The sequence below is a fragment of the Paramormyrops kingsleyae genome, chromosome 6, assembly GCF_048594095.1.
Source record: "Paramormyrops kingsleyae isolate MSU_618 chromosome 6, PKINGS_0.4, whole genome shotgun sequence".
NCBI classification, from domain to species: domain Eukaryota; kingdom Metazoa; phylum Chordata; class Actinopteri; order Osteoglossiformes; family Mormyridae; genus Paramormyrops; species Paramormyrops kingsleyae.
This window is the reverse complement of record NC_132802.1, coordinates 788,033-815,740: the sequence shown is the minus strand read 5'-3', so window position 1 is coordinate 815,740 and position 27,708 is coordinate 788,033. Positions and strand designations below refer to the sequence as shown.

At 44.3% G+C, this 27,708-nt stretch overlaps 1 protein-coding gene across 1 annotated transcript; it reads left to right on the top strand.

The window, feature by feature from the left end:
- Positions 1 to 1,952: 1,952 nt before the first annotated feature.
- Positions 1,953 to 27,166, top strand: stk38b (serine/threonine kinase 38b). The gene is made up of 14 exons (XM_023793588.2): positions 1,953 to 2,047; positions 7,053 to 7,193; positions 8,391 to 8,442; positions 9,544 to 9,666; positions 9,940 to 10,023; positions 11,240 to 11,363; positions 12,227 to 12,381; positions 13,776 to 13,878; positions 14,173 to 14,234; positions 15,933 to 16,050; positions 16,738 to 16,861; positions 17,515 to 17,610; positions 17,855 to 17,949; positions 23,979 to 27,166. Exons 2-14 carry the CDS (start codon positions 7,063 to 7,065, stop codon positions 24,116 to 24,118), a joined length of 1,407 nt encoding a protein of 468 aa, XP_023649356.1. The 5' UTR covers positions 1,953 to 2,047; positions 7,053 to 7,062; the 3' UTR covers positions 24,119 to 27,166.
- The last annotated feature ends 542 nt before the right edge of the window (positions 27,167 to 27,708 follow it).

Sequence of the window (27,708 nt, the reverse complement as noted above, 5' to 3'; positions counted from 1 at the left end):
CTTGGTTTTCAGAACTGCCTCTCCATTTTCTTGATTCTGTCTTTGTTACTTCTAATCTGTGGCTTAATTTCCTTCTGTTAGATCCTTATCTGCAAAGCCATCACTGAATTTACAAAAACCGTTTGTGTCGCTTTTAATTATTTTGCTTATGATTGTCATAGTCACACAAGCCTGTAAAGGGTCTTGGCTTATCGATGAAGATTTCACCCAGATTTGATTTCCTCAGGCTCTGAGCCCCTACCTGGGCTTGTCATGTTTACCATTTTGAAAGATGGCTGTTTATATGTAAAGATTCCAGATTATTGGTGGATGGGAGAAATTGTGTTCGGCTGTTTATAGCCAAGTGGATAAGGTGAGGGGTAGAAATCAGTTGTGGTCTCTCTGAACAGCATCCAATCCTGCCAACTGTGTAGCTGAGTGTTTGCATGCCAGTGGCCCTGTGCATTAGGACTCTGCCTGTAACTGAATGCTTGTCTGTTCAAATTCCATGACTATAAGAATGATTTGACTGTGGGGTCTTTAAGCAAGGCCCTTAACCCCAGCTGCTATAGGGACACTGGCTGACCCTGCTATCAGATCCTGCTATCACATCCTTCTATCAGATCCTGCCATCACATCCTGCTATCACATCCTGCTATCAGATCCTGCTATCAGATCCTGCTATCAGATCCTGCTATTAGATCCTGCCATCACATCCTGCTATCACATCCTGCTATCGGATCCTGCCATCGGATCCTGCTATCGGATCCTGTCATCACATCCTGCCATCAGATCCTGCTATCACATCCTTCTATCAGATCCTGCCATCACATCCTGCTATCACATCCTGCTATCAGATCCTGCTATCACATCCTGCTATCACATCCTGCTATCAGATCCTGCCATCACATCCTGCCATCACATCCTGCTATCGGATCCTGCCATCGGATCCTGCCATCGGATCCTGCCATCAGATCCTGCTATCACATCCTGCCATCAGATCCTGCTATCACATCCTTCTATCAGATCCTGCCATCACATCCTGCTATCACATCCTGCTATCAGATCCTGCTATCACATCCTGCTATCAGATCCTGCCATCACATCCTGCCATCACATCCTGCTATCGGATCCTGCCATCGGATCCTGCTATCGGATCCTGTCATCACATCCTGCCATCACATCCTGCCATCAGATCCTGCTATCACATCCTTCTATCAGATCCTGCTATCACATCCTGCTATCAGATCCTGCCATCACATCCTGCCATCACATCCTGCTATCAGACTCTCACTTGTATATTAAAGCTCTTGACAAAAGCATCTGCTATATAAGTACATGTCAGATAAATTAAGAACATACATGCTCTGCTCAGAATTAGTTTTGATAATCAACAGCTAAGAATCCTAAAGTATGAAGTTTTACATTATGTGGCATATAGCTCAGTTTGAGTTATCTTGCACAGATAAACTATGTGATCCTTCATTTTAATTTTACTCTTTTTTTGTGTATAGGATTAAAAATTAGTAAACTTGTTACTGTTAGGAATGAATATCCAGGCCAACGCAAAGTATGTGTGCAAACCAGGACTAACAAAAACATACATCATACAACAGGTGTCACAGTGGCTCAGTGTGTAGCACTGATGCTTTTCACCTCCATGGTAATTGGTTAGAGTCCCATCTTCACTTTGTGTAACAATTTTGTAAATTTTCCTATGGGTAGACAGCAAGGGCATAACTTTTGCTGGAACATGGGGGGACTACAGCCCCCCCCGTTATTTACGCCCATGGTAGACAGTTCACCTTCCGCCGCTGAATTACTTGCGATTAGACTGGTGTATCCCAGTCATCTGTGGCGTGCGATGTGTGTGCTAGGCCGTGCCTGTATATTCCCGGCTATGCAAAGCACAGCCCTACCTGTGAGATATGAGTGACATCTAGCGGAGGACTGGGGCAGCGCGCGCACCCGGTGACGCCTGCGAGGAGAATGCGGGACGGCCGGCGTCATTACGTCCGAAGCGAACGGGAAACAGGCGAACCGGACGGCCGGGAAGGAGCCCTCTGAGGTAAGAACAATGTCTAGAAAGCCAAAAACGGCAATAACAGTTAGAAAAGAACCTTAAGTTCGCCACCGAAGGACACGGACACTCAGGAGTCGGGATACAATCGTTTTCATGTGTTTTAACGGCAACTTTACACCATAAAGTTGCTCGTAGACACGGTTGCATTCACTTTTGTTCCCGCCCGTTACCCCATATCTTGGCTAAAATTTGCTTTAGTTTGTTTATTTGGGTGGTTGGCCAGTAGTCGGGTTAAAGTGTAGATAAATGCCTTTTTTCGGCAACGTACAAAATGGGAAGGCGTCCTTACTCCCGAAGTGCCTTTACCGCCCATCCAGGGCGGTGTAATGGGGGCTTTTTGTCTGGAGCCACGTTGCGGATGTTATGGTGAATATTTAGCCAGCAGTTAGCTGTTAGTAAGTTGTAAGAAGGCAGATGTCGATAAACCCGGAGGAAAACCAGCCGACGAAGCCACTCATCTTTTGATAGGTGCTGTGTGGGGCTGTGGAACTGGGAGCCCACTAACTAGCTAATTAACCAGCTAACTAGCATATTTTCAAAGGTGAAAGTTACATGTGTAGCCAAGCAAGCGAGTAGCTGATTAATCTCGGGTTGATTAAAAGCAATTTTATGAGACGTTTTTTCTAGTTGAAAAATGAACGAGAACGAGGAAGCATAATTTGATTAAAACGCTCCAACTAACTCATCCCCTTTATTCCATATAAATAATCGCTAGTCTCACTGTACAGGCAGGTATTGAGTAGTTTTTTAGGCAGCTAGCTCTCTGGTGCAGAAGTCGGTTTGGGTTTATGTACTTCGATTTGGTCATTTTGGTTTCTACAACCCAAGTGTTTAAAAATAGCTAAGCAGCTACGCGAGTAATTGTTTTCAAACCCGCAGGTTACATTGGTTCGTACATACGGTAGGTTGTGCTGACGTATACTCGGGCCAGTTCGGGCGGTTTAACTTGTGCGATTCAGTTACTAGTTAAATTAGTAGTCTGGTGACGCGGAAGTCTGGTTTTGTTAATTCTATGTACTCCTAGTAGTATTGTCGGTTGTCACGTTCATCATTTATTGTAGATTATTAAAGATAACGCTGTCTCGTTTTCTCATACATACAGTGAAGTATGATTGCAGGCTGTCTTGGCAACTTAAATGCAGCTGATTGTCTGACTGTTTGGTCACATACAGCAGATGTTGAGGTGATTAGAAACACCTCAGGAGGAACCGCTTTGAAATACTCTTCCAGATGATACCTTACTTTAATTATTAGTGAAATGGCCAGCTCTGTAACTGGGTGAAATTGTAAATTACTTTTCATGGGGGGCATTGACGAACTCGTTTCTCCCTTTCTAACACCACTTTCAGTATTATTGTCAGTTGTGTCTTTCTGTGCAGATGCTATATGGTGACATGAACTGTGTTTGTGTTTTTTTGGCATGCTATGTTCTTATCTGTTTATTCATGGTGCTTTAGGAACTGAACATTAGGTTGTTTTAGTCTGCACTTTAATTATAAGAGACTTATACAGTACACCTTAGTTTAAAAATCATTTGTATGCCTGATTATTTCTCTAGACTAAATGAGACTCTCATGTGGCACATATTAGGAAGCACATTTTGATGAAATGGTTAGCTTTTGCAACATTGTGGCTTTTATTGCGTTATTGTATAAAATGGCATCTATGTGCAGTTGAGGACATCACCAAAGTGAGTAGGGTTTCAAATTTCTCTGAGGGACCTACTGACAGCTCTTGATACTGGGCTTAACTGCAAACTGGTCAGTGGTCTGGCTCCCGTACTTCACTTCTTAACCAAAGATATCTGAAAGAAAAGATGGTTCCCCATCCATGAGAAAAAGGATCTGCTATGTAGTTGGATATGGGTTTGTATTTATGAGGGAGAACTCTTGTGGTAATTACAGTATCTGCAGAGGCAAACAGTATAGTTAATGTTTATTGAAGCACCGCTCTGTTTTTACACTAGCCGTTTGCTTTTGCCAAAGTGGAAAGTTAATTGGAAGCAGTGAAGAACAGTTGTGTATATTTTGGCTTGAAAAGTTAGGGCCGTTAGTATTGTTAAAGCAAAATAGCTTTAGTAACTGTTCAACTCAACGGCCTCTGCATTTTTATGTGACATTTTGTACCACTTAAACCACTCAGATTTTGAAAAATTCTATATTGATTGTACAATTACTATGTTATTCACAGACTGAACTGAATGCTTTGGACTCATTTAAATGCAAAATATACCATAAAGAAAGAGCACATTGCCATTTCATTGTCAAAAATAGACTATGCATTAAAAGTTTTTGATTCAGGTCCTGGGAATAGTTCTCCTGTTGTACTGAAAGGATTGTGCTAAACCTAAGGTCAAGTCTCTTTATTGTCATGTCCCACACATGAAATGACATTGTGATTCTTCAGAGCATCAGACAGCTAGAGTGGTCTGCATCTTGATGATGTACTTTGTATCAAGTGACTTAAAGATTTTTCATCTGTATTCAGGTTAAGTAAGGGTTGTGATAATGTAAGCTATGTAAATTCCTTTGGATAAAGTGTCTTCTCAATAAAGAATGTAAATGTATCGTGATTCAGTCTTGTCTGTGTTATGTGGGGGTTTATGTGGGGGTTTTTGTGCTCCTTCTAAATTTAGTGATAATTAAATATACTCAGCCTAGCATTTCCCACAAATCATGAGTTAGGTCTGAGCAGAGGGGAGTGTTGCCAGAAGGGACGCTTTCCACCTCTCGTAGTAACAGAGCTTACTGTCCTATCTGTCCCCAAGGACAGCTTAGTGTAGGACACACAGGGCCATCGGCTGATGCTGCTTACCCATACAGTTCACCAAATTCTGATGAAGTTGATGGTGTCCTGCTGCCTTTTGCAGATGCTGAAACATTCTTGTAAATATAATTTGAAGGATAAGTGACTCTCTCAAATCAGTTTAATGCAGGGTTTTCTGACTGCGTTAGTTGGAATTAATGTATTAGTCACTATTGCCAGATTTTTTTTGGTCATACATCGTATTCACCCTCTCCAGTGATACATACCTGTTGCAAATGTGCAGTTTGAAGTGTGATATTGAGCTTTTGGTAGGGAGACACATTTTCTGTGACAAGTAAATACCATGAACACTTACTCATGTTTCTCATATTGAACTTAAACTACATTGTCTGTTCCACAAAGCCCCTCAATCAATCTCTAACTATCATAAATGTTTAAGAAGACACTATTGGAGGATTTTTCACCAAATTTTTGGTACCTTGATATTGGCCGATTTTATTAGCAGCTGATTGGTCAAGCCCTAGAGGTGACCAGGAATGTAGCCCTACCCCCTTCCCAAATACAGATGTCACAGTCGGCCTGCCCTCCTCTACAATATGAGGTCCTGCATTTGCCCGGATCTAGTGACATGTATGCTAGTGTGCTCCCTGTAGAATGCTGCTTTGGCTCCACTCTATGGCTCTTGTTGTTCATTATAAACCTTTTTTTGACTTTTATTCTTTATCTGGCTTCAGCACCTGAACTTTTACTTTAGAAGTGCCTTCAGTTTGCCTGGTAAACACACCCACAATAGCCATTTGTAGAGCCAGCTGTTTTAGTCTGAAGAATAAAACTCTCCTTTTTACATCATGCTTAGTTTTTGTAGCTCTATTTTTGATAGTTATTTGCATTCGAGTGCAGGAGTATTTTTAAGCAATGATTTGTTCCTGCTTTTGTCTTTGTTTTAGTTAGCCTCTGTCTAATTATAACTCTGGGAACCCTACAGCACACCTTAATGTCTGAGCTCTGAAAATTTGCTTGTATGCTGTACCTGTGTGTGCTTGAAAATAGGACAAAAGCAGTATAGAAATGCACCCGGAGGAGCAGTGTTTTCCAGGGGGCTGCCTGCATCTGTGCGCTCTTGATACCACCCAGAAGGCAGAACACACCCGCCTGGCTAGTTGCCATGGATAGAATGTGTCATGTCTATGTGCAAAATTCTTCAGTCTCCAAGCCAATGTAGACACAAATGTTGTGCTTGTTTTGTGTTAGTAGAGTATCAATGAGAGTTTGGCTATTCCTGGGAGGGGAAATGACTTAGGTGCAGGTCTCTTTGTTGAAAATTTATTTACTGCAGGGGTTTAAATAAGTGTTTTTGCTGCCTGTATTTAATGTCTCCAAATACTCTGTTCATAGCTTGATTTATACCCCCTGAACCAGTCTTGAGCTGGTTGACAGGTAAGTGCATTCACTGGAGGAAAGTCTAAGAACTGATCCAAAACATTTCAGATTCAGCTTGTCATTTCTCTGTTCAGAAATGTCATATTTAAATAAAGTTTGCATGAAAATGATGGATATTTCGTACTCTTTTTGCCAACCTATGCCTTGTGGTTATTTCTTTCAAAAACCACACTGAAATTATCCTTCGAAATGCAGTGACTCTTCAGCATTCTTCAGCTAAAATATCAGCCAGTTTCGCCCTCAGTTTTCTCCAAGAAGCCCACTAAAGCCCCACTAAACTTGGTACGAAATAAAGCTTGAAAAGAGTTTTTCTGGAGATGCATCGCAATGGAAATTAAATTGAGATCACCACTCATCAGATCAGGTGTTACCCCAACAGCAACGTCTGAAAAACTGTTAAAGATAAAGAAACAAAAATTTCAAGCTATTATTTGATATAAGAAATAAAACATTCTGAGCAGAATTCTTCAGGGACCCAGATATTTAGGATGGATGAACAGATAGCATTGTTTGGGATGTGAGATGACCAGTTACAGAGAATAATGTCATTGGGGATAAAAACTTGCAGCAGTTTCTACGGATGGTGCTGCTTTTCAAAAACTCAGGGGAATTCAATCCAGGATCAGTAGGAGCGCCCTGCACTCTCTGTCTTTGCTCTCTGTAGTAAAAAAAAGTTGCCTATTCAGGATCAGCTCCAGATCCCTGCAACCCTGCATAGGACAAACACGTATGGGTGGATGGATGGATCGACATCATTAAAATTCTTTTGCATGTGTTTATGAAGGCAGGTAACCATGGCGATGACAGGACAGACTTCCTGCTCCTCAATGAGTAACCACACCAAAGAACGTGTGACCATGGCCAAGGTAACCCTGGAGAACTTCTACAGCAACCTGATCACTCAGCATGAGGAGCGGGAGATGAGGTGGGCATCCATGCAGGCAGCGTGTAACTTTCCGCTCTCTCTCTCAGGAAGGGGGTGTCTCTCTCCCATGTTGCCCTAGCACCGTCATTGTAGAGTTGCATATAATTCTGCACTGCCTAAGTGCTGTCACACCCAACCAGTTTAAATTGTGCTGCGGAGAGGGTCCTTCTCAGAGTTTTGATTGACGAATCATCTGCTTCAGGGAGCATTTTTATTACTAGCACCTTCCAAAACTTGAATTATGCTGTATTTTAATGTGGAAAAACATCTCAGTCAGTGATTCTGGTTCTGTTACTGGTCACATTGGTTGACTTTGGCTGCCAGTGATGACTAAATTCTGCAATATTTTTCTCCTCTTTGAAACCTTTTTGGAGTATCTCTTGGAGCTTATTTTAAATAAACTGCTGTTAAATAGGATGGGGACAAAGACATTTCTTTTAATGCGATCCTGCACTGCAGCATGTAATTCACTATTATTGCGGTTTTTGCACATGGTCATGTAAAGATGTTTTTGGGGCAGTGGATGGCAGGTGTATGTTGGCAGCAGCTGGCTCAGTGGCGTCCGGCCAGCTATGAGAGAGGATCTGCCATTGGATAATGCTCTCCCTGCCCGACCTCCGCAGATGCGCTGCTTTTGGACAGGGATTCCTCGGCCCAGTCACTAAAGGGAATTAAGTGTTCGATCAGCCAGCAAATTCTGTACTCTTGCTGTTTAGACCCCTGGCTTCTGTAATGTGAATGTCCAAACTAGGGGCACCAAATATTAAATACTCCTTATTTTGCTGTTAAAAATACTTAATACAGCAGCTAACCTTTTTATTTGTGCCAATTCAGTACAATTCAGGGTCTTTTGGTTGGTCTGGTGCTCTGGTTAGATATAGCAGAATTGCTTAATAATCTTTAAGGAGCATGGCTGAATTGTAGTGTTTGAGAGGCGGATGCATCAGATCAGCAAATTGTGCGTCTGGTGTTTGCATTTGCAGCTGGAGTCACAGTCCAGCTTGGGAGTTGAGGGAGACGGGAATGCAGGCACTCCTGTGCTCTTGTGGGCTGTGTCCTGCTGAGCAGGTGTTTTCTGCTGTAACTGCGGCTCACTAATCACCGCTGGAGTTTAAGGAGCCGCCATAATTTTTACAGCTCTGCATTGCGCAAGTAATATTGCTGACCCCCCCCCCCCCCCCCAAACTCTGTCCACAGGCAGCAGAAGCTAGAGAAGGTCATGGATCAGGAGGGGCTGGCAGATGAGGAGGTAAAGAGACAAGCACACGATGTCCTACAGGAATGTAGTCCGCAGTGTCAGACTGCGCACACAGTCCTACAAACGTGCGGATGCAGTCCTACATGTGTGCAGATACACTGAGGAAGACATTTAGATTCAGCCATTGATACGCTGTCCAACACTTTAAATGTGTCAGTGCACAAATGTGTATGCACATACAGGCTAGGGGCTTCATTTTCATTAGTCACCAAGTACTGCAGAATAGTAGTCCTCTAGTCGACTAATTGTTAATTACGTAATTATGATGTAATGACGTAAAACGTAGAGTGTTTTCTGCCTCTGCTCTTTCATAAATGCTAGCAGTGCTAGTGCTTGGTAGCAGCTGTGGCATTGTTAGGTGGCTGTGCTTGGCAGACAGACTATTGCGCAGGGTTTTAATCAGAATCAGGGGAGGGGCAGCCGTTTCAGGAATGGGGGGAGGGGGCACTCTGTGCTTTGGTTAGTTAGTTATGTGTTTGTGATCTTAAAGATGCAGTATGCTCATTTATCAGCATGTTGTGTTTTTTTTTGTGCAAAACTGACTTTGTTAAACTTTACTTTGAATCTTCTACAAAATTTTGGGACATTAACAAAAAAGGTTAACGAAGGGGCTGGGCTCCACCAGGATCCGTCTTCATTTGAGCCATGCTTTTGTGCTATTTAAGGTAGCGCTGCATAACCTGCTGGTAACACTAGAACCAAAATGATCTTCTGTACAGTATTCCCATACTGCTGAGCCTGTTGTCAGCTCATCTCCAGACATTGCTGCCTCCTCTGTAGACGCCATGTCGCACTGCAGCGTGCGTGCACATCCACAGCTTGAGACCTGTGTGTGAATGTTTTTAAACTGCCACTAATTTGAAATATTATAGTTCTCCAAAACCAAAGAAATCAAATCAGTCAAACATGATTTACAACTTTGCTATTAAGCAGGTGCCGCTTTCTGGAACCCTGTTGCCAGCAACCGAAAGCATGAGTCAGTCTGTTAGTTGTCTAGAAGGTGGAAGCCCTAACAGGCGTGGTACTTGCATTGGCGTGCGCGCGCTCCATCCCCCCACTATGGTGCGTTAGCTGTTCTCTCACCCCTCACAGAAATGCCTCCGTCGCTCCCAGCACGCCCGCAAAGAGACGGAGTTCCTGCGACTGAAGCGTACCCGCCTGGGCCTGGACGACTTCGAGTCCCTTAAGGTCATCGGGAGGGGGGCCTTTGGCGAGGTAACCGCCATATCCGCCTGCTCCTGTAAACTCTATCTGTTACGGCCAGAGACGGTTCCCAAGCCATTTCACCTTTTCCAAATTAAACTTGTTTCTGCTTTGGCTTCTGCTGTAAGGTCGTGGTCCCGGGTAGCGTGATTCCTGAGCTGCCTTTCCAGCCCTCGTCTGAATGGCCCTCCTCTCCCTCTGTCCTGACCATAGGGCTCCCGTAGTATAGCATGCTAGCGCATGTTTGATGCAGGCTGCCACTCTGTGCATCTCTGTCCATCCCAGGTGCGCTTGGTGCAGAAGAAGGACACGGGCCACGTGTATGCCATGAAGATCCTGCGCAAAGCCGACATGCTGGAGAAGGAGCAGGTGATGGAGCTCGTGGGGGCTGTGTGGGGGCTCACGGGGGCTGTGTGGGGGCTCACGGGGGCTGTGTGGGGGCTCGCCGGGGCTGTTTGGGGGCTCACGGGGGCTGTTTCGGGGCTGTGTGGGGGCTCGCCGGCGTTGTGTGGGGGCTGTGTGGGGACTGCAAGTGTTCCAAACTGCATTTTGCAATGTCTATACTTTGATGTCAAATTTCAAACTTAACAAAAATCTGACATATTTACAATATATATTAAAATAAAGATGAGTGTAATGGCAAAAAAATATATAAGAAATAATTTATTTGCCATGAATTAAGTTTATGATATTTGAAGAAATGTGTGATCATGCCCCATTCAGTGAAAGTGTGTTTCCTACCCCTAGACCCCAGAGGGTTAATGCATTTGTATGGATGGGCACTTTTTAACTCGAGCAACTACATTAGGTACAGTGAGGCTCCCGTTTGTCGCTTGTAAATGGTAGTAACTCATTAATAAGAAGAAAACTGTTATAACTTGTTTAAAATTGTGTAATAATAATTTACAAAGTGTTACAACCTAATTAATAACCAGATTATAAACCATTCATAAACCCTTTATATGGGTGGCCTTATTGTAAAGTGACACCCTACATTCAGATCAGCAAAGAGGGGTTCCTGGGAGAGCTCACCCTCGTGCTCCAGTCTACTGTAGCTTCCAGCCTGCTTTTAGCACCTTGTGGTCTAGTGGCTGGTTCGTGTGCAGCTGCCGGTTCATCACCATAACTCAGCGGGTGGGTGGCTATTACCAGGTTGCTGTACGGTCGCTACATGCTCGTGCCGCCTTTTGTTAAAATGAAAATTCCTCCCTCCTTCCTCATTTTTAACACTCTGTGTAAGCAAATGCTGGCGACTGGCTTTTGAAGTCAATGAAAGAGCTGGTTTGAGTGATGCAGGAGGTGAGGTGCTTCTGGGCTGTGAAAACAGCCCGTGTGAAATGCCTGCAGCACCGTTGGAGCCAAAGTCCAAAATTGTGACGTGTCTTGTAATTGTTTAATAAAGTTGCTCTTTAACAACTTGTTCAGGTTGTTCTGGATGCCAGTCAAAGAATTAGCCTTGGTATTGTAAGGGTGCAGCGTGAAGCTTTGTAAAGCACAGTGTAACTAATTAATGATTCACGATGGCATTGTCAGTGGTTATAGCTGATCGTCTCTGACGTGGTGCCTCTGCCCTGCTCTTTGTCAGGTGGGCCACATTCGGGCTGAGCGGGACGTTCTGGTTGAGGCCGACAGCCAGTGGGTGGTCAAGATGTTCTACAGCTTCCAAGACAAGATGAATCTCTACCTCATCATGGAATTCCTCCCTGGAGGTGAGAAGACATTGATCCCATAACAATACCCATAATGCATTTAGAAGTCAGACCAGTGGTCTTAGCCCAAGATTCATAATGCGGCAAGACTTTACCAGAATGCCTGGTATGAAGATGCCAGATTGTTTGCTGTAGATCAGAATGTACTTTTCATAACATGATAGTACTGGGGAAGTAAAAGAATCCTACTTAAGGATTGCATAAATAATCACATGGTGTACAGGTTGAATTTAATCAGCCAAACTTCATCGATCTTGGATCAGTGTCCTTTATAGGGCTCACAAATCATTTTTTTTCCCAGTTTTGGCCATATAAAAATATACATGACACTATTGAACAAAATGAAACTGAATCAAGTGCCGTTATGTAGACATGATTCGGGGGGGGGGGGGGGTTTGGTTTTTAGTAACTAAATTCACCCAATATTTTCAGTAATACTGGCAATATTAATAGTTTATTATTGTAACAGAGCAATACTGCAAGAAACCACGATTTTTGAGTAACTCAAGCCCCCAGATACTTGTTGATTGGCAGGTTCTTGGTGCGTATGCGCTGGCTTTGGTAGCTTGTAGGTAGGGTGAATGTGTTCATGGCATGACCTCATTGTTCATAGGGTGTGGTTCCTTGTGGTTAGAACATCACACAGTTGTTGACAAGAACCTTTAAAAAAGGAAGCATTCCTTTCACAATCAGAGCAGTATATGGCTTTCATAATTATTAGCATATGGCTTTAATAATTCTTGGTGTTTACTGGCTTTGTAAAATCAGTATTTGATTATTGTGTTGCGTCCAGTGACCTGCTATGAAGAACTGAAGATGTGCACCCAGTGTATTTTTTGCAAGCCTGCTGCTGCCCTTTACAGGTGACATGATGACCCTGCTAATGAAGAAGGACACACTGACTGAAGAGGAGACTCAGTTCTACATTGCAGAGACCGTTTTGGCCATTGACTCCATCCACGAGATGAGCTTCATCCACCGGGACATCAAGCCGGACAACCTGCTTCTGGACTCTAGGGTGCGACTTCCATGCATGTTCCAGCCGTATGGAGGAGTGTGTAACATATTCACCTGCATTAATCCATGTAGCGGACGATAGACAAGAAGACATTCTCCGGCGTCTCTAAGTTAAAGATGTCTCTCAGAATGGAGAGAAATCCCTGGCCAGTAGCCCTTCTGGTTGCTACACTTCACCAGAAATAAGAAAACAGTTGGCTGAGAGTGGAAGTGCTGCTGTTAAAAAGGGGAAGCGTGTGAGCAGGCGGCTTAGGGCAGCTTCCTGTGTACAGGAAGGTGGGGGTGTGGCTTGCCCCCACCCTGTCATACCCAGCACCACCCCTCATGATTCCCGCACACTTCCTTGGTGCTGTCGCACCCACTGTATGCCCCTGTTTCTAATTCTGATCCATTAGCCCTGATTTGACCCTCTGTTACGATTCAGAAGTTACCTTGGGGCAGTACTTGTACCTTTCATTAAGCGGAATCAAAAATATTACTTAAATTTGAGCTCTTACAATAATAATGCAATGTCAGTTTTGATCATTATTAAGCCGTAATTTGTTTGTGAAGAGTTATTGTCCCTGGACAGGTAAAGGTCCCGAATGATTGTCTAATTATAATTAAGTTTTATATTTCAATGGATTGATTGCTGTTGGATCGAGTTGAAACTGATGTTTTGGTTTGGCTTTGATCACCTGCCTTGTGGGAGTCACTGGACTGGATATATTACCTGGTAGCAACCCAATCCAGAGTGAGTCACTGACACCTCAAATGAAAGTGAAGATTGGTCCTTCTGGATCCGGTTTGCAAACCACTGCCTGGAGGCCTGTGCTCACACTGCAGCCGTCAGTAAACAAGGCTGCGGTCTCCACACGCGGCTGGGTGTGGGGTGTGAAAGCAGCAGTTCTGTAGCTCTCATGTCACCGTCTCATGTGCTTCCTGGGGAAGTGGCAGGAGCCAGCGAGGACATCAGATAAGGCGATGGCGGCCCTGGCCATGTGATTTGTGGATTCAGTGGCTCATGATTTGTGCATTTCAGGTGAAAATACAATGAGATCAGCAGGAGCACTGAACATTAGCAGGATTACGGTCAGTAAGTAACAAAATGGCGCAGTGCATTAGTTAATTAGTAAAGGTTTGCCTGGGCTTAAGTACTGCCATAGCCGGGGTGTAATGGTAGGTGCTGATATACTGTCTGCACTGGTGACCATGAACTTCGCTGTGATGCTGGTGCTGTCAGTTTCACTACAGCAGGCTTACGATGGTAAAAAGGCCCCCATGCTGTAAAATGGTCAGATGAAGCTTGTTTTGTGATTTTGTCTTTCTGCTGGCCTACAATTGAATCCATGCCATCTATTGGTCAAAATGCTGAGCTGCTGTGTCAACTCATCTCCCTGGGTGCTTGTGTTTCAGGGTCATGTCAAGCTGTCTGACTTTGGCTTGTGCACTGGGTTGAAGAAGGCTCACAGGACTGAGTTCTACAGGAATCTGAACCACAGTCTGCCCAGTGATTTCAGTGAGTAGAGTCCACTCAGTGACTGATCAGTGCATGTCCTTAGACCCTGTCAGGATGTCTTTTTTTAATTCTTAACTTTTATTTTTTGTGCATTACATGTCTAATTTTTTTCCTCTTCATTCACCATGTTTGTCACAATCCATTAAAATAATGTTATATCATTTGTAACATCTGAAATGCTTTGCTTCATGTGTATGGTAAAGTGCACCATATTAAAGCAGCTGGAGTACCCACAGTGCCCCCTACTGCCCATCTTCTGAAGAGCTCATCAGTGTTGTGGTTTCCCTTGCATAGCGTTCCAGAACATGAACTCGAAAAGGAAAGCAGAGACGTGGAAGCGGAACAGGAGACAGCTGGTATGTGTTTGGTTGCAGTCATGGCGCACGTCACGTGATTGATTGGGGGTGGGGCAGCTTTTTCCACCAAGGTCATGCTGCACATTACATTGTGACACAAACCCCCCATCGTTAACCATTCATACAGCTGAATGTTTTACTGGTTAATTTCAATTTCGGTACATTCCAGCTGGGTGACCAGTACGCTTCCGGTTTACAGTATGTCCTGTGTTACCTGTTTCCATGGCTACCGGTTTCCATGGCAGACAAGTTTCAGCAGTAGCAGAAAGCAGTGGGACCTTGCCCTCATCTCACCACAATCATGCAGAAAATGTGCAGGTTCTACATATGTGTGGTATACTACCAAAACTAAGGGGGCTGTCATTAGTAGATGCTGACTTGCCGTTGGTCCTTCACGTTAAGCTGCTTCATTGATGAAGTGCTTCATCTTGGCCTCGCTTTACTTCTGTGTTCAGGTTTGTGTAGAGTTCAGGACTGCATGGCCGGTGATGCTATTTCTTGGAAACCCAAATGTTCCCATGTTGTGTGCTTACCCTGCAATTTGAGCTGCATTCTTTAATATTTTTGCCTGTCTAGTTACTCTGTTAGATGTGGTTATCTGCACCTAATTACAGTTGTACTGGAGATGTGAATCTTGCCTCCTACCCTTCATCTTGCTTTTTGTGCACTGTCTGGCTCTCTTACGCCTGCAGAGCCTGTGTGGGGTGTAAGTAGGCACATTCGGAGAACGCTCCATCTGCAGATTTCCCAAATAGACTGACCATTATTCTGAAGCTGCCAATGAATTGTTAGAGATAAAGTGGTGTTCTCCAACATTCAGGCTTCAGTGTGGCTGCTGTTCACATTTGCCAAAGGGCTTGGTTTCAGATTCACTCTTTTGAAGAATGTTTCTAATCGTTTTTAACTTTTCTGTGGTGGTGTGAGGTTTGCTGTTACAATGTGTTTGAATGGAAATGGGAAGCTGATGGTAATGAAGTGAAATGTTGTGTGTAACATCTCCTAGGCCAGCACATTGTAAACAGACACATGATTTTTAGCTGTTACGTTTTGTCAGTTCTTACTTTTTGGTTTAGCTTTTCTCCTGCTGCCTAAATTAATTTTAACTTTGTTGAACCTGCTACTTGTTTTTCAAAAATGCTTCACATGGACATATTTGTAGACATATCTGGAACTTTTGAATGTCTGGATTATGAAGGATGAAATTGTCATTTGATACAAGAACCTTTTGAAATTAGAAGAGTTACTTATTAACCATTGTAACCAATGGTTAATAAATGGGGGCAGTGATGGCTTAATGGTTAGGGAAGCGCACTTGTAATTGAAAGATTGCTGGTATGAATCCCCAACCAGCAAGGCACCACTGAGGTTCCCTGAGCAGGGTACCGCCCCCAAGAACTGCTCCACTGGCGCTGAATTAGCTGCCCCCTGCTATGTCACGATGTCACATATGGGTTAAATGCAGAGGACATATTTCCTTGTTGTGTACTGTGGTGTGTCAACAATGACCACTGATCACCAAATTCTAATATCACCATGCAGTTAAATACTAGCTAGGCCGCATAGAAAACATGCTGATAATGGATTGCCTGTCTTCTGACATTAGGCTAGTTGCGAATGGCTTCTGAGAGAGACTGGCAAAGTTTAGGAAGAATACATGCTAAGTGCTCACTGCTGACACGCAGCCCCTCTAACCCTCAGGCCTTCTCCACTGTGGGCACGCCAGACTACATCGCTCCTGAGGTGTTCATGCAGAATGGCTATAACAAGCTCTGTGATTGGTGGAGTCTTGGGGTCATCATGTATGAGATGTTGATTGGTAAGGCTGGGCTTCTAAACTGTTGTTAAAATGATATATTCACTTTGCCTTCATGAATGCTGATTTGTAAAATTTTGGTGAATGGCTTGTGCTGCCAGTTAAAAGCTCCACTGCCGCAGGCCATTGGCCTCCTAACAGGAGCACACTGGCACTTATGGGACCTTTTCATGTTTAATCAGCACCTATAACAATTTGATACTCTTCTTGACTTCATTAGCTTATTTGCACATACCCCAAAGCTGTTTGCACCCTACGTTTGATTGTATTACGTTTATTTATACATCTGCATGCTTGTTTATCATTTGCACACAGCCCAAAACTGTTTGTGCCCTATGTTTGGTCGTCTGCATGTTTATTTGCACATTTGTTTTTTTCTACTTTTTTACATTTTTCTTCTGTTGTCTTTTGTACTTCTGTCTTGATTGTATGTTTAATGTTGTACCTCATGTCATCACCTGCACCAGAGCAAATTCCTTCGATGTTTTGATCTAGGCTAGATGAAGCCCAAATGCTGTATTTTTTAAGCTTGCACACATGCATTGCTCTCATACCATAATTTTAATTTAATTTTCACTCTTTTAATATGGTCTTTGTTTAGTAGAAGAATAGACCCTTTTAAAGGTGATGGTGCTTTTGTTCTGCCTACTTTTATTGTGGGCCTTAACTTGTCCATCTGTCCATCTCCAGGCTACCCGCCGTTCTGCTCCGAGACGCCCCAGGAGACCTACAGGAAGGTGATGAACTGGAGGGAGACATTGGTGTTTCCTCCAGAGGTGCCAATCTCTGAGAAAGCCAAGGATCTTATTCTCAGGTTGGTTAAGCCCTCTGTTGTAATATTTTAGTGGGCATATTTCCCAAATAAAATCACTTGAAGGTGTGGATAAATAAGAATGAATAAAACATCTAGCAGGTTCAGATAGGATGGTAGGAGTTTCCTAAAAGGTTTCTTAAACCCGTTTCCATCCTCTCATGCTGGTCAGGTCCTGGTCAGCCTAGTGCTTGTCATTGACTGCAGCTTCTTAACCCAAGTAGACACACGTGAGACAAAGGAATCTAATTTCCATTCTTAATTGTACTTAGACACCAAATAAATAATTTTGAAATGTGATATTATGAGTAAAAAACATTTTAACTTTTAACTTTAATTCATTTTAGGGAAACATTAATTTTTACTTATAATGAAAATGAAATGAACAATTTCTAATGAATTCCAAAAGCACAACATGAACTGGCAGGTTGGTCTGGTCCTGGTGTAAGCTGTGGTTTGTACAGTGAAAGCATCTGCGAAGTTCAGTTACTGATCCCCAGACAGACGCTCTTGTCCACTACTAACCTTCAGAAAGGCATGTAAATGCAGGCAGACCTTCTGTTTGTGACTAACCCCCAAAGACAGCTATACATGTGGATATTCCTGCCATTTGTGTAATTGGCCTCCAGTGATTCATTAGCTGCTTGGTTTTGTAGGTTCTGCTGTGAAGGTGAGCACCGGATCGGGGCTACGGGGGTAGAGGAGATCAAGAAGAACGCTTTCTTCGAGGGAGTGGATTATGAGCACATCAGGTGGGGTGTCCACTGTTGTCTGACCCTAGGCTCTAGAAGATACCAGAAAGTAACTTGCACTAGTTCATTTTCAGAGCTGCAGTTCTTCGTCATGCCTTTCTTAATCTTCTCAACAGCATTTTTTTTAAACATTCGATGCACAGAAACACCTTTGCTAGAAATACATCCAGGTTGATATTGCTTATGGCAGCTCTGTGGGCAGGAGAGGCTGATCATCTAGCCCTCGTCTTGTGTTCTTCTACAGGGGGAGGCCGGCCGCCATTCCTATCGAGATCAAAAGCATTGATGACACTTCCAACTTCGATGAGTTCCCAGACTCAGACATTCTCCAGCCAGCAGGTAGAGGGGGAAGAAGCAGCAGGGTTTTGTGCCTGGGGGGTGAGGGTACAGAGCCACTTAGGGACAGTGCCTGCAGCTTCACAAGGAACTGCAGAGTTCTGTACCTGGGATAAGGGGTGCAGAGCCACTTAGGGACAATGTCTACAGCTTCACAAGGAACTGCAGGGTTCAAAGGTGTTTCATTCATACTAGTGACTTTTGACTGGATATTAGCTTTTATGGCTGATAAAAACCACATGGTAAAGTAAACAGTACTGAAGAGAATCTGAGATGCCATTGTGAATGATCACCGATGTGTCAGTACATCATTATGCATGGCTCGATGGCATTTCCGATCTATACTAAGAACTGAAAAGTATGGCTTAGTACAGGGGTGGGCAGTCTTATCCGTAATGGGCCGGTGTGTATGCAGGTTTTCGCTGCAACTCTCTAATTAGGTCAATAATTAGAGGAACATAAGAAATTTACAAACGAGAGGAGGCCATTCGGCCCATCAAGGAACTGCAGAGACTGATTGCCTGAAGAGTTCCTACACCTGGGTTTGAACAGCTGACCTAAAGGTTATCCCTAAAACCTGCACACACACCGGCCCTTTGTGGATAAGATTGCCCATCCCTGGCTTGGTATTTTCTTAGAGCAAGTGACATACCATCTGTGATCTAGCGACCCACGTCCTACTTACAGAGGGGTCGAAGCATCACGCATATCTAAATCTGTTTCTCGGAATGGTCCTTACGGATGATGCTGTAGTTGTGACCTGATGGGCCAGCTAGTTTGAGCAACAGTTTAAAGCTGACCCTCCGACTAGGATGTTGGACATCTCTGGGTTCACAGTTCTTGAGGCTGGTTCTTCAATTAGTTGTGAACCGCCCAGTCTTGCTGCAATTGCACAGCTGAGGGTAGGGAAGGCTGCAGGATCTGTAGTATCCAGGGGTGAACCTCTCTCCAGGTTGATGATAAGGCTGTCTTTCTGGCTTTGCAAGCAATCTCTTGTTCTGTTTGGGAGACGGGCATCATCTCAACAGACTGGAAAACGGGACTCAGTGTCCCTATCTGGAAACGGAAGGGTAATCACCTGGAATGTGAAACTACAGGATAACAGTGCTCTTAGTGTTGGGTATGGTCCTTGCTAGAGTCATCCTCAACAGGATCTGTGATCACTTGCTCACCTACCAGCAACTGCATCCTGTGGAACATCCGTGGACTTCACAGGATGCCCACAAAGTTACTGCATGTCATGGCTGGCCTGTACCAGTATAGTGAGTTCGGTGTAGCGTGGAGGCAGAACCTCTGCATTCTTCACAGTTGATTCTGCGGCTCTTTAACCCTATGGAGTGAACCAGGGGCCCCTTGCATGGGGGGGCATTTCTTCCCTCTTTGGAATAATTACCTTATAACTTCAGATATAAAAGTCACAGACACATGCCTGATACCTAAAATCAAAGTTGACCCCTTTACAATTGATTGTAGGAAGTTCAATAACGAAATGAATAACCTGTGTATAATTTATGGACATGCGAATATAACAAAAACAGCTGGAAAAATACAAAATCTGTCTTTGTGTCTTGGATTTTTGTAAATATTTCAAAAACTACATGATGGAATAGGTCCAATTTTAAAAATCTGGTTTTTAAACTTGTTTTCTACATGTGTGCCCAATTTCATATCATTTGATGCAGCCCAACAGGTTTTACGGAGGAAAGAGCAAATGGTGCAACTGGGAGCCTTTCCTATCCAAAACCTAACCTAAACTAATCTGAAACCTATCCAAAATGGCAATAGTGTAACTAGCAGTGTTTTTTGGGGTAGCAACTTTCTTTCTAAATGCATTACCACTTATTGGTCATAAGTAACAATTTGTCACACATCATCACCACACATTTGTAGGAAAATCTATATTTTATTCACACGACTTGTGCCAAACCTATCCAAAACCTATCCAAACTGGCCACAGTGTAACTAGCAGTGTTTTTTGGGGTAGCGTCTTTCTTTCGAAATGCATTACCACTTATGGGTCATAAGCAGTGGCGTGCACAGACATTTTGGGGGGCAAGTGCTCCAGGGGGAAAAAAGGGCACTTTTTGCATATGTGGAAAACCTTTTCTTTTTATAATAAAAAAAACGCACAGGTTAAATGCAATTTGACTTTTATTTCAAAACATTCTCTAAAAATCAAAAATCACACCTACTAAAGACAGTCAAAGACATTAATTTCAATCTTACCAAAGTAGGACAGTAGTTGACGTTAGTTATGGAAAGGCTAATCCACAAAAACGGAGAAACGTCCATAATTCTATTATTCATAATCATGTCAAGGTTTTAGGTTTTTCTGCAGTTCCATCTCTAAAAAGTGTGATGTCTTCCCGTCACTGACTTCAGTTTGAAATCTTTGTATTTATTCACAGATTTCCGTGAGATCATCCTAAAATTTGTAACGAAAAATGGGCTCAAAAGAGCCCTCTGCCTAACGGCATGTAGCCTATAGCATAACGTGATATTTTCAATAGTGTATGCAAAAAGGTCGGAATTGATGGAGAGTGGGGTTGCCTAAATGGTTTAGGTTACATTTTAAATGTGTCGTTTTTTTGTTTATCCATATGGATGGATGGAGGGGGCAAGCTGGCAAAGTTTGTCATGTGCAGTTTCTGACAGGCTACTTCACAACAAAACAATTGCAGGTTGGTCTTAGAGGGCAAACAGAATAATTTCACTCGATTCATGGGTTACCTGACTGGTTGGGAAGGGAAAGAGCTGCCGTGTTGTCCGCCGTGGCTCCCAGTCGCTATAGTTAGCCTACTATGCCTACTCCAAGTAGTCCTATGTCATGCCGCTGCTACACGCCTCACAACAAATGAACTGCAAGCGTGTTCACGTGACACGGTGACAGTGAAAAAGCGACAGGGTTCGGGTGTCTTTGAAGAAGGGGCACAAATCAAGCCATTATTTTCACACCTTTTTAAATCGCGCAGCTTTAAAAAAAAAAAAAAAATCACGTCTTTCAAAAGGGCACTTTTTTGGACTGAGGGCAAAAGGGCAAGTGCTTCAGCACCACCTCGTCTCTATCTGTGCACGCCAGTGGTCATAAGTAACATTTTGTCACACAACATCACCACACATTTGTAGGAAAATCTATATTTTATTCACACGACTTGTGCCAAACCTATCCAAAATGGCCGCAGTGTAACTAGCAGTGTTTTGGGATAGCGTCTTTCTTTCTAAATGCATTACCACTTATGGGTCATAAGAAACATTTTGTTTCTAACCCTAACCCTGCATAACTGTGCCCAAACAAAGCCCGACAAGTGCCCCGCATAACTGTGCCCAAACAAAGCCCGACAAGTGCCCCGCATAACTGTGCCCAAACAAAGCCCAACAAGTGCCCCGCATAACTGTGCCCAAACAAAGCCCGACAAGTGCCCCGCATAACTGTGCCCAAACAAAGCCCGACAAGTGCCCCGCATAACTTTGCCCAAACAAAGCCGACAAGTACCGTACATAATGTTGCCCAAACAAAGCCGACAAGTACTGTACATAACTTTGCTCAAACAAGGCCGACAAGTGCCCCGCATAACTTTGCCCAAACAAAGCCCTGCGCAACTTTGCTCAAGTGAAAGCCAAAAGCGCTGCATTACTTTGCACACTTCAAAGCTTGACAAAGGCGATGCGGAACTTTTCCGAATGTACCACAATACAAGTGTTACCAAAGCAAATGTTAATTGTAATTTGCTGAATCACGGAATTATAAAAATCTATAGAATAAAAGAGTAAAATGTAAACTGTAAATAAATGTACTTATGTCGAGCGTTGCATCCTCTCCGCGCAAAAAAGCGTCCTCCTCCATCGAATCAATGGATAAAAGCGACACTTTCTTCCCCCGAACCACTCTTCAAAATCATCTTCTGTGCTTTCTCAACAGTGAAAGTCATCCGAGCCATTTTTCTTCAGTCAAAAAAGTTGTTGTCCGAAAATAACTGGGTAAACTCACGGAGACTACGTGCGCAATGCGTACTCGAGACACTCCCACAAATACTGCACCTGCAGAGAATAAGTTGCGCATTCATGTCCCCAGCGTGAAAAACAATGCCCAATCAGCACATCCCATACCATTTTGCAAACCTTAGACACACCTCTATTGGATGAAGCAAATGACACTGTAATTTGATGTTCATGTAAAAAGTTTATTATGGTGAAACATAACCATGGGCAAAGGTTCAGTGTGTAAAAAATAATGTGCTAGCAGGGAAGCAGAGCATATATCTGAAAAAATACTTGACAATGAAGGATTACAGTGATTGATTTATGTACATAAGAGATCAAGCTTTCAAACGAGGGTAACTTTGTCATTTTATTCATTGGTTTTCTTCTAAAACTCCGAAGATAAAAAACATTGCACGAATGTACAGAATGCCGACTGACATTTTTCCGCGATGAGTGAGCAAGCTATTTGAGAGCATTACAGTCATATTTATGGAAAAATGCGTGTTTTGTCTTAATACTGTGACGGTTTATGAAGTATTGGCCGTGAAAGAAATAGTTTGAAGTGCTTAGTTTTCATTTTATTAACACTTATATTTTACTTCCTGACACTCGACCCGTTTAAAGATGGCTACCATGGTCATTTTATTTTTACTTGTTACAAAAAAACCATGGCACAAAAATTGCGCAACTTTCTACAGATATTATCTGAAAGGTTTTTTGTAGTGTAACAAGCCGTTTTTGGTTGATTTGATACATTTGTTTCTTTTATTGAACGTCATTTTTTTTTGTTATTGAAAATTTGGACGTATGCGTCCGAACCACTAGGCGGCGACAGTGAAAGAGTTAAGGGTGTGTTCTTGCTCCTACAGTGCTTGCATGGACTAGGTGTGGGACAGGGTTGTGGGGTTCAGTGGCTGTGGAGCATCTGTTGATGAAGAAAGATTCACTGATCTTGACTTTGCTGACAGTGCTGTGGGCTTTGCGGAGTCAATGGAGGCTCTGATTGGGGCTCTTGAGAGACTGAGTGAGGAGTCTCAGTGCCTGGGATTGCGAGTTTCTTGGATAAAAACCAAGATCCAGGCCTTTAATGACCTCTTGGGCACAGCCATCAGCAGTGTGTCTGTCTGTAGAAAGAATGTTGACCTCGTCAAGAGGTTCACTTACCTCGGCAGTGACATTCATGTCTCTGGTGACTCTTCCCATTAAGTCAGTAGATGGATTGTGAGAGCATGAGGGGGTCATGAGGTTGCTGGAAAGGGGTGTGTGATGCTCCTGATATCTTTATACTTTATTTAGTCTTGCTATATGGCTGCGAGACATGGACGTTATGCAATGACCCGAGACAAAGACTGGACTCTTGGTACTGTATCTCTTTGGAAAACCCTTGGGTACCGCTGGTTTGACTTTGTGTCAAATGAGCGGTTGCTCAGGGAGTCCCGAATGAGGCACATTACACAGTTATGGCACTATGACCATGTGGCATGATTCCCTGTGAGGCTGATCCGGCTCGCAGGATCCTCATTGCTGAGGACCCGAGCAACTGAACCAGGCCGAGGGGACGCCCACGTAACATCCGGCTGCGGCAGATAGATGGCCAGTGCCAGAAGGAGGGTCTGGACAGTGTGTCAGCCTGGGGGGGGTTGCCAACAGGGATCCAGAGGTGTTTCTTCATGTGGTGGGTGCAGCAATGCGCAGCACTAGTTCGTGCTCCCCAGCCTGACCTCAATGTACAGGTGGGGATCGGAATGCATGATTCCTAGAGAAGTTGGGGTTAAGGGCCTTGTTCACGGGATGCATCACTCTGCCAGCTAGGGGATTTGAACCAGCAACCTTCCGATCACCAGCGCAGAATTTTACCCTGCAGACCCGCACACTGTGCCATAGTGTAAAACCTTGGTAATGTTGTCTAGAATGAGCCTGGAACGGTAGCTGTACAGCAGAATGATTTTTTTCCTCCTCCGTGTTACATTTACGTTCGGCATGAGCATGGTCGTTCCCTAAATATGCAACAGTAGCAGCCGCCTCCTCATCTCTCTCTTTCCTTTTCACAGCTGGTCCCATAGTGACCAATCACTCAGAGGCCGACCTGAAGAACAAGGACTGGGTTTTCATCAACTACACCTACAAGCGGTTTGAGGGTTTGACAGCCAGGGGTGCCATCCCATCCTACATGAAGAGTGGAAAGAGATAGGCTCCCATCTCGTGCCCCTTCAGATCCCACCCCCCCACTGGTCCAGGTCTGTTCAAAGGGCTCAGACACCTTGCTGTCCTCTTCAGTCGGCCTTCACCAGCATGGCATGACCTGGATGCCTCCAGCCTCCCTGTGACTGATGTCCACGTAGTCTTCCTTTCTCTTTCTTCATTTTTACTCTGTGGCCACCAAAGAGCCAATGGGGTGCTGGGGTATAGTGTCGAGGCCCCACCACCAGCAGCCAAAGCTTCACCTCTCTAACTATCAGCAAGCCCCCCCCCCGTCCCTTCCGGGCGGCCTTCCTGTTCAGTCACCAGCCAGACCTTAGGACCTCCTCCATGCCTGGCATGGGCCGCATGTCTAGTGCTGGACCTGCTTGTTTTCATGGTGCTGCTCTACATTAAGGGCTACTTCACTCTGGATATGCTTCTGCATATTGCCACCTTAATGCCATCCTGAATGAAGTGGGCTTCCTCCAGCTTCTGGTAATGAACCCCCCTCAGGGTTTGCCATAGGAATTGTAAATGTTTTCATGTTTTCTGACAAATCAGCACCTGAAACTATCCCTATATGCTCTTGACCAAACAAATGGGTGACATGACCTGCGCCCTCCCCCGCTCCCCCCGTCGTGCCCTTCCCTCTCCCTCCCGGCGTGCCTTACCCCTCCCTCCCGGCGTGACCTCCCCCGCTCCCCCAGGCATGCCCTCCCCCGCTCTCCCGGCGTGCCCTCCCCCGCTCCCCCAGGCATGCCCTCCCCCGCTCTCCCGGCGTGCCCTCCTCCTCCAGCCTTCAGGCTGTGTGCAGTGTCCATCCAGTGACTGGCCTATCCCTCTTTGGTCCTTTTTCAGTTCGGCTCCATTTTGTCCCTGTCCGGTACTTTGAACCCAGTCAACCTGCACATTCCAGGAGGGCAAAAAAAACCCACACAAATCCAGGAATGAATTAACAGCTTTTCTCAGCCAGGGTATTTAACCGCTGGTTAGCTAATTTAAACAGCAGCTCTAGTTAGAACGTTGTAAGTAACATGTTTATCTTCAGGAAGTGTTCTGGTGACCTTAAGGGCTGATCTGTCGTCTCTTCGTCATTCTGCCTTTACACACGCATACACACACTCTGCACGGCTTTCTGTCTGACGTAGGTATGACCTGCTGTCCTGCTCCTATTCCCTTCTCAGCTTGGGGTGGCTTTGCTCTCCCTGGGTCTCCTGCTGCTGATGCTCTGTGTCCCCAGTGAACTGGTGTCTGACTGCCATTGTACAATATGTGGTTTTACAGTCAATGCTCAGTGACAATTTTTTTTCTTTATTTTGTGGTTTATAAGGTGCGTTCTTTCCACATTTTAGGATGGGGGTGTGTGTTTCTTGATATAGGTACAGTTCACAGTGGTGAGGGCTGTGTGCCCCTCCCTGAGTGCATGAGGGGTCTGGTGAGGCCCCATCGCCCATTCATGATTTATAGGTCACAGCACTCTGCTCAAAATCTTAAAGGGATCTATGTTCTTGACAAAAGTGTGTCTTGTTTTGCTCTGTATTGGTCATGGTGGTTTGTGGGCAGCCCCAGTGCCAGGTGTTTATAAATGTGTACTTGCACAAAAACAAAACACGGTGTCTCCTGTCAGGAAAAAACGTGTATATCGGAGCGTGGGACTGTGGGGACCACACCCTGTTTGTCATCAAGCCCACTCAGTCCTCATGCTGCCATTTAACCAGCTGCTGATGTACAAGAGGAGCATATGTACTTTCCCCAATAGCATTGTTAGGGTTCTGCTGGGTATTAGCCTGTATTTTAATGTTTTGTATATAAGCTGAAGCATGTTGCCTCACTAGCATGTCTCCTGTTATGGAGGCATTGCTGATCTTCCTGAACTCTGTTTATTTGGATACTGGTGGCTGTAAAGTGATTGATTTTTTTTTTTTGTTTGTTAAAGCGTGCTCTGTGTGTGTGTTTTGATTTTGCTGAGGTTTTTATGATCTTTTGGAAATCTGATTTTTAAATCATTTTAAAACTTACTTTCTTTTTTCTATGGGCAGCAGATTTTGAGGGGGGTGAATTTGCTTTTATACTATACGTTCCAGCTATTGGGGATAAAATACATCCTTCTTATGGCCATTCAGTCATAACCTCGGGGGATACATTCCTTTCTTTCATTCTGAAGTCCTGTCTAAAGGCACAAAGGATACAGGATACACTGTTTTACATTATACTCCCCAGATTCAGCCCTTTACAAGTAGTTCTTTCTGACGATAGCAGGAAATGCAGGCTTGTGACCCAGTTAACATTAAGGCCTGCATCCTGGCCTCTGGTATCCTTGGTGATGAGATGGTAAGGCAGTTCATTCTGTCCACTTCTCAGGGATGGAAATCTGAGAGATTATTTTTACCTGAGCTTCTGCCCGTCAGCAGGAGTGGGAATGGACATCATGGTGATCCCTCTCTTTTGCTGCAAAGGAGCTGAGGGGTGCTGGGGCGAAGACCAAGCAGTATAGGATTTCTGGGCCACGTGTTCCTATACCTTTCTGTGCTCTTGCCACGCCTCTTCTGACCTCCCGAGCTGTCCGGCAGAGTCCTGGCTGCATTCTCCTGATCCATGCACAGGTGCACTCGGGTGGGTTCCTGGTACGTCAGTCACATTCCCAGTGGTCCAAGTGCTGGCTTTAAACTTCTTTTTTTCATCTGAGCACTTTTTAAAAGCATTATATTAATTATACAACCAGTTTAAGCGTGCTTCTCTGTTCTGGCATAGCTGCAGGTACTGCAAGCACTGGGCTGAACCCAAGAGGGTTGGCTTTAGCCTATGCAGTCCCACCTTAAGCAGAGTGATATGGGCTACAGAAGATTCTGTGTATCTGCCTTAAAGAGATCTGTCATGTATATGTTGTGCACATTTGCTTTATTTAATCTTTTGTTTTTCTTTGGTTTGACAAACCTGAATTATACTGGCTCACCAGGCAGTAGCTGAACGCAAAGCTTGTTTCTGTGAAAGGAGCATCGTGCCGGCCAGACGCTGGTGAATTCTCTGTGCGTTCAATAAAACGACCTTGTGTATAATACTTTGTGTGTTGTCTTCTTTTCCTTCTCTCTTGAACATGCTGTGTCGGTCTGTTGTGGCCGGGGGATCCTGAGTGTTTACAAAGGCCTTTGTTTTTGGGCTCTGTAAACTCGGGTAGGGTGGTTGTGCAGCCTCTCACTAGGACCAGATGGAGATCATCCCCCGTCTGTGGTGACAGCGGGCACAGACAGAGCAGGGCAGGGAGGCCGTGGAGGGGATTCCTGACAGTCATCGCCTGCGGTTCCACTCCTCACCCCAGTGCTATCTAATGTCACTCAAGCTAAGCTAAGCTAGCCAAAGTGTCAGCCCCATACTTGTAGCTAGCCAGACGGTTAGAAAGGCCGCAAATAAAACTGCAGGGAAAGGTCTTTTCATCTGCTTTATGTCCATAGTAGATGCAAAATCCAAGAATTTGATCTTTTCCATACCATGCATTTAGCCAGAACCATAGGGTCCCACTCAGGGGTACGCCATATAAGGTCGGGCCATCAAGCTCCCTGCTCTGGTTGTGTAAGACACTTCCTCCTGCCAAGGGTGTTCTGT

Coding starts and splice junctions, on each gene's coding strand:
- stk38b (XM_023793588.2), top strand. CDS start 7,063: ATGGCGATGACAGGACAGACTTCCTGCTCCTCAATGAGTAACCACACC. Junction 16,051..16,737: donor CATGTATGAGATGTTGATTG/GTAAGGCTGGGC, acceptor GTCCATCTCCAG/GCTACCCGCCGTTCTGCTCC. Junction 16,862..17,514: donor GCCAAGGATCTTATTCTCAG/GTTGGTTAAGCC, acceptor TTGGTTTTGTAG/GTTCTGCTGTGAAGGTGAGC.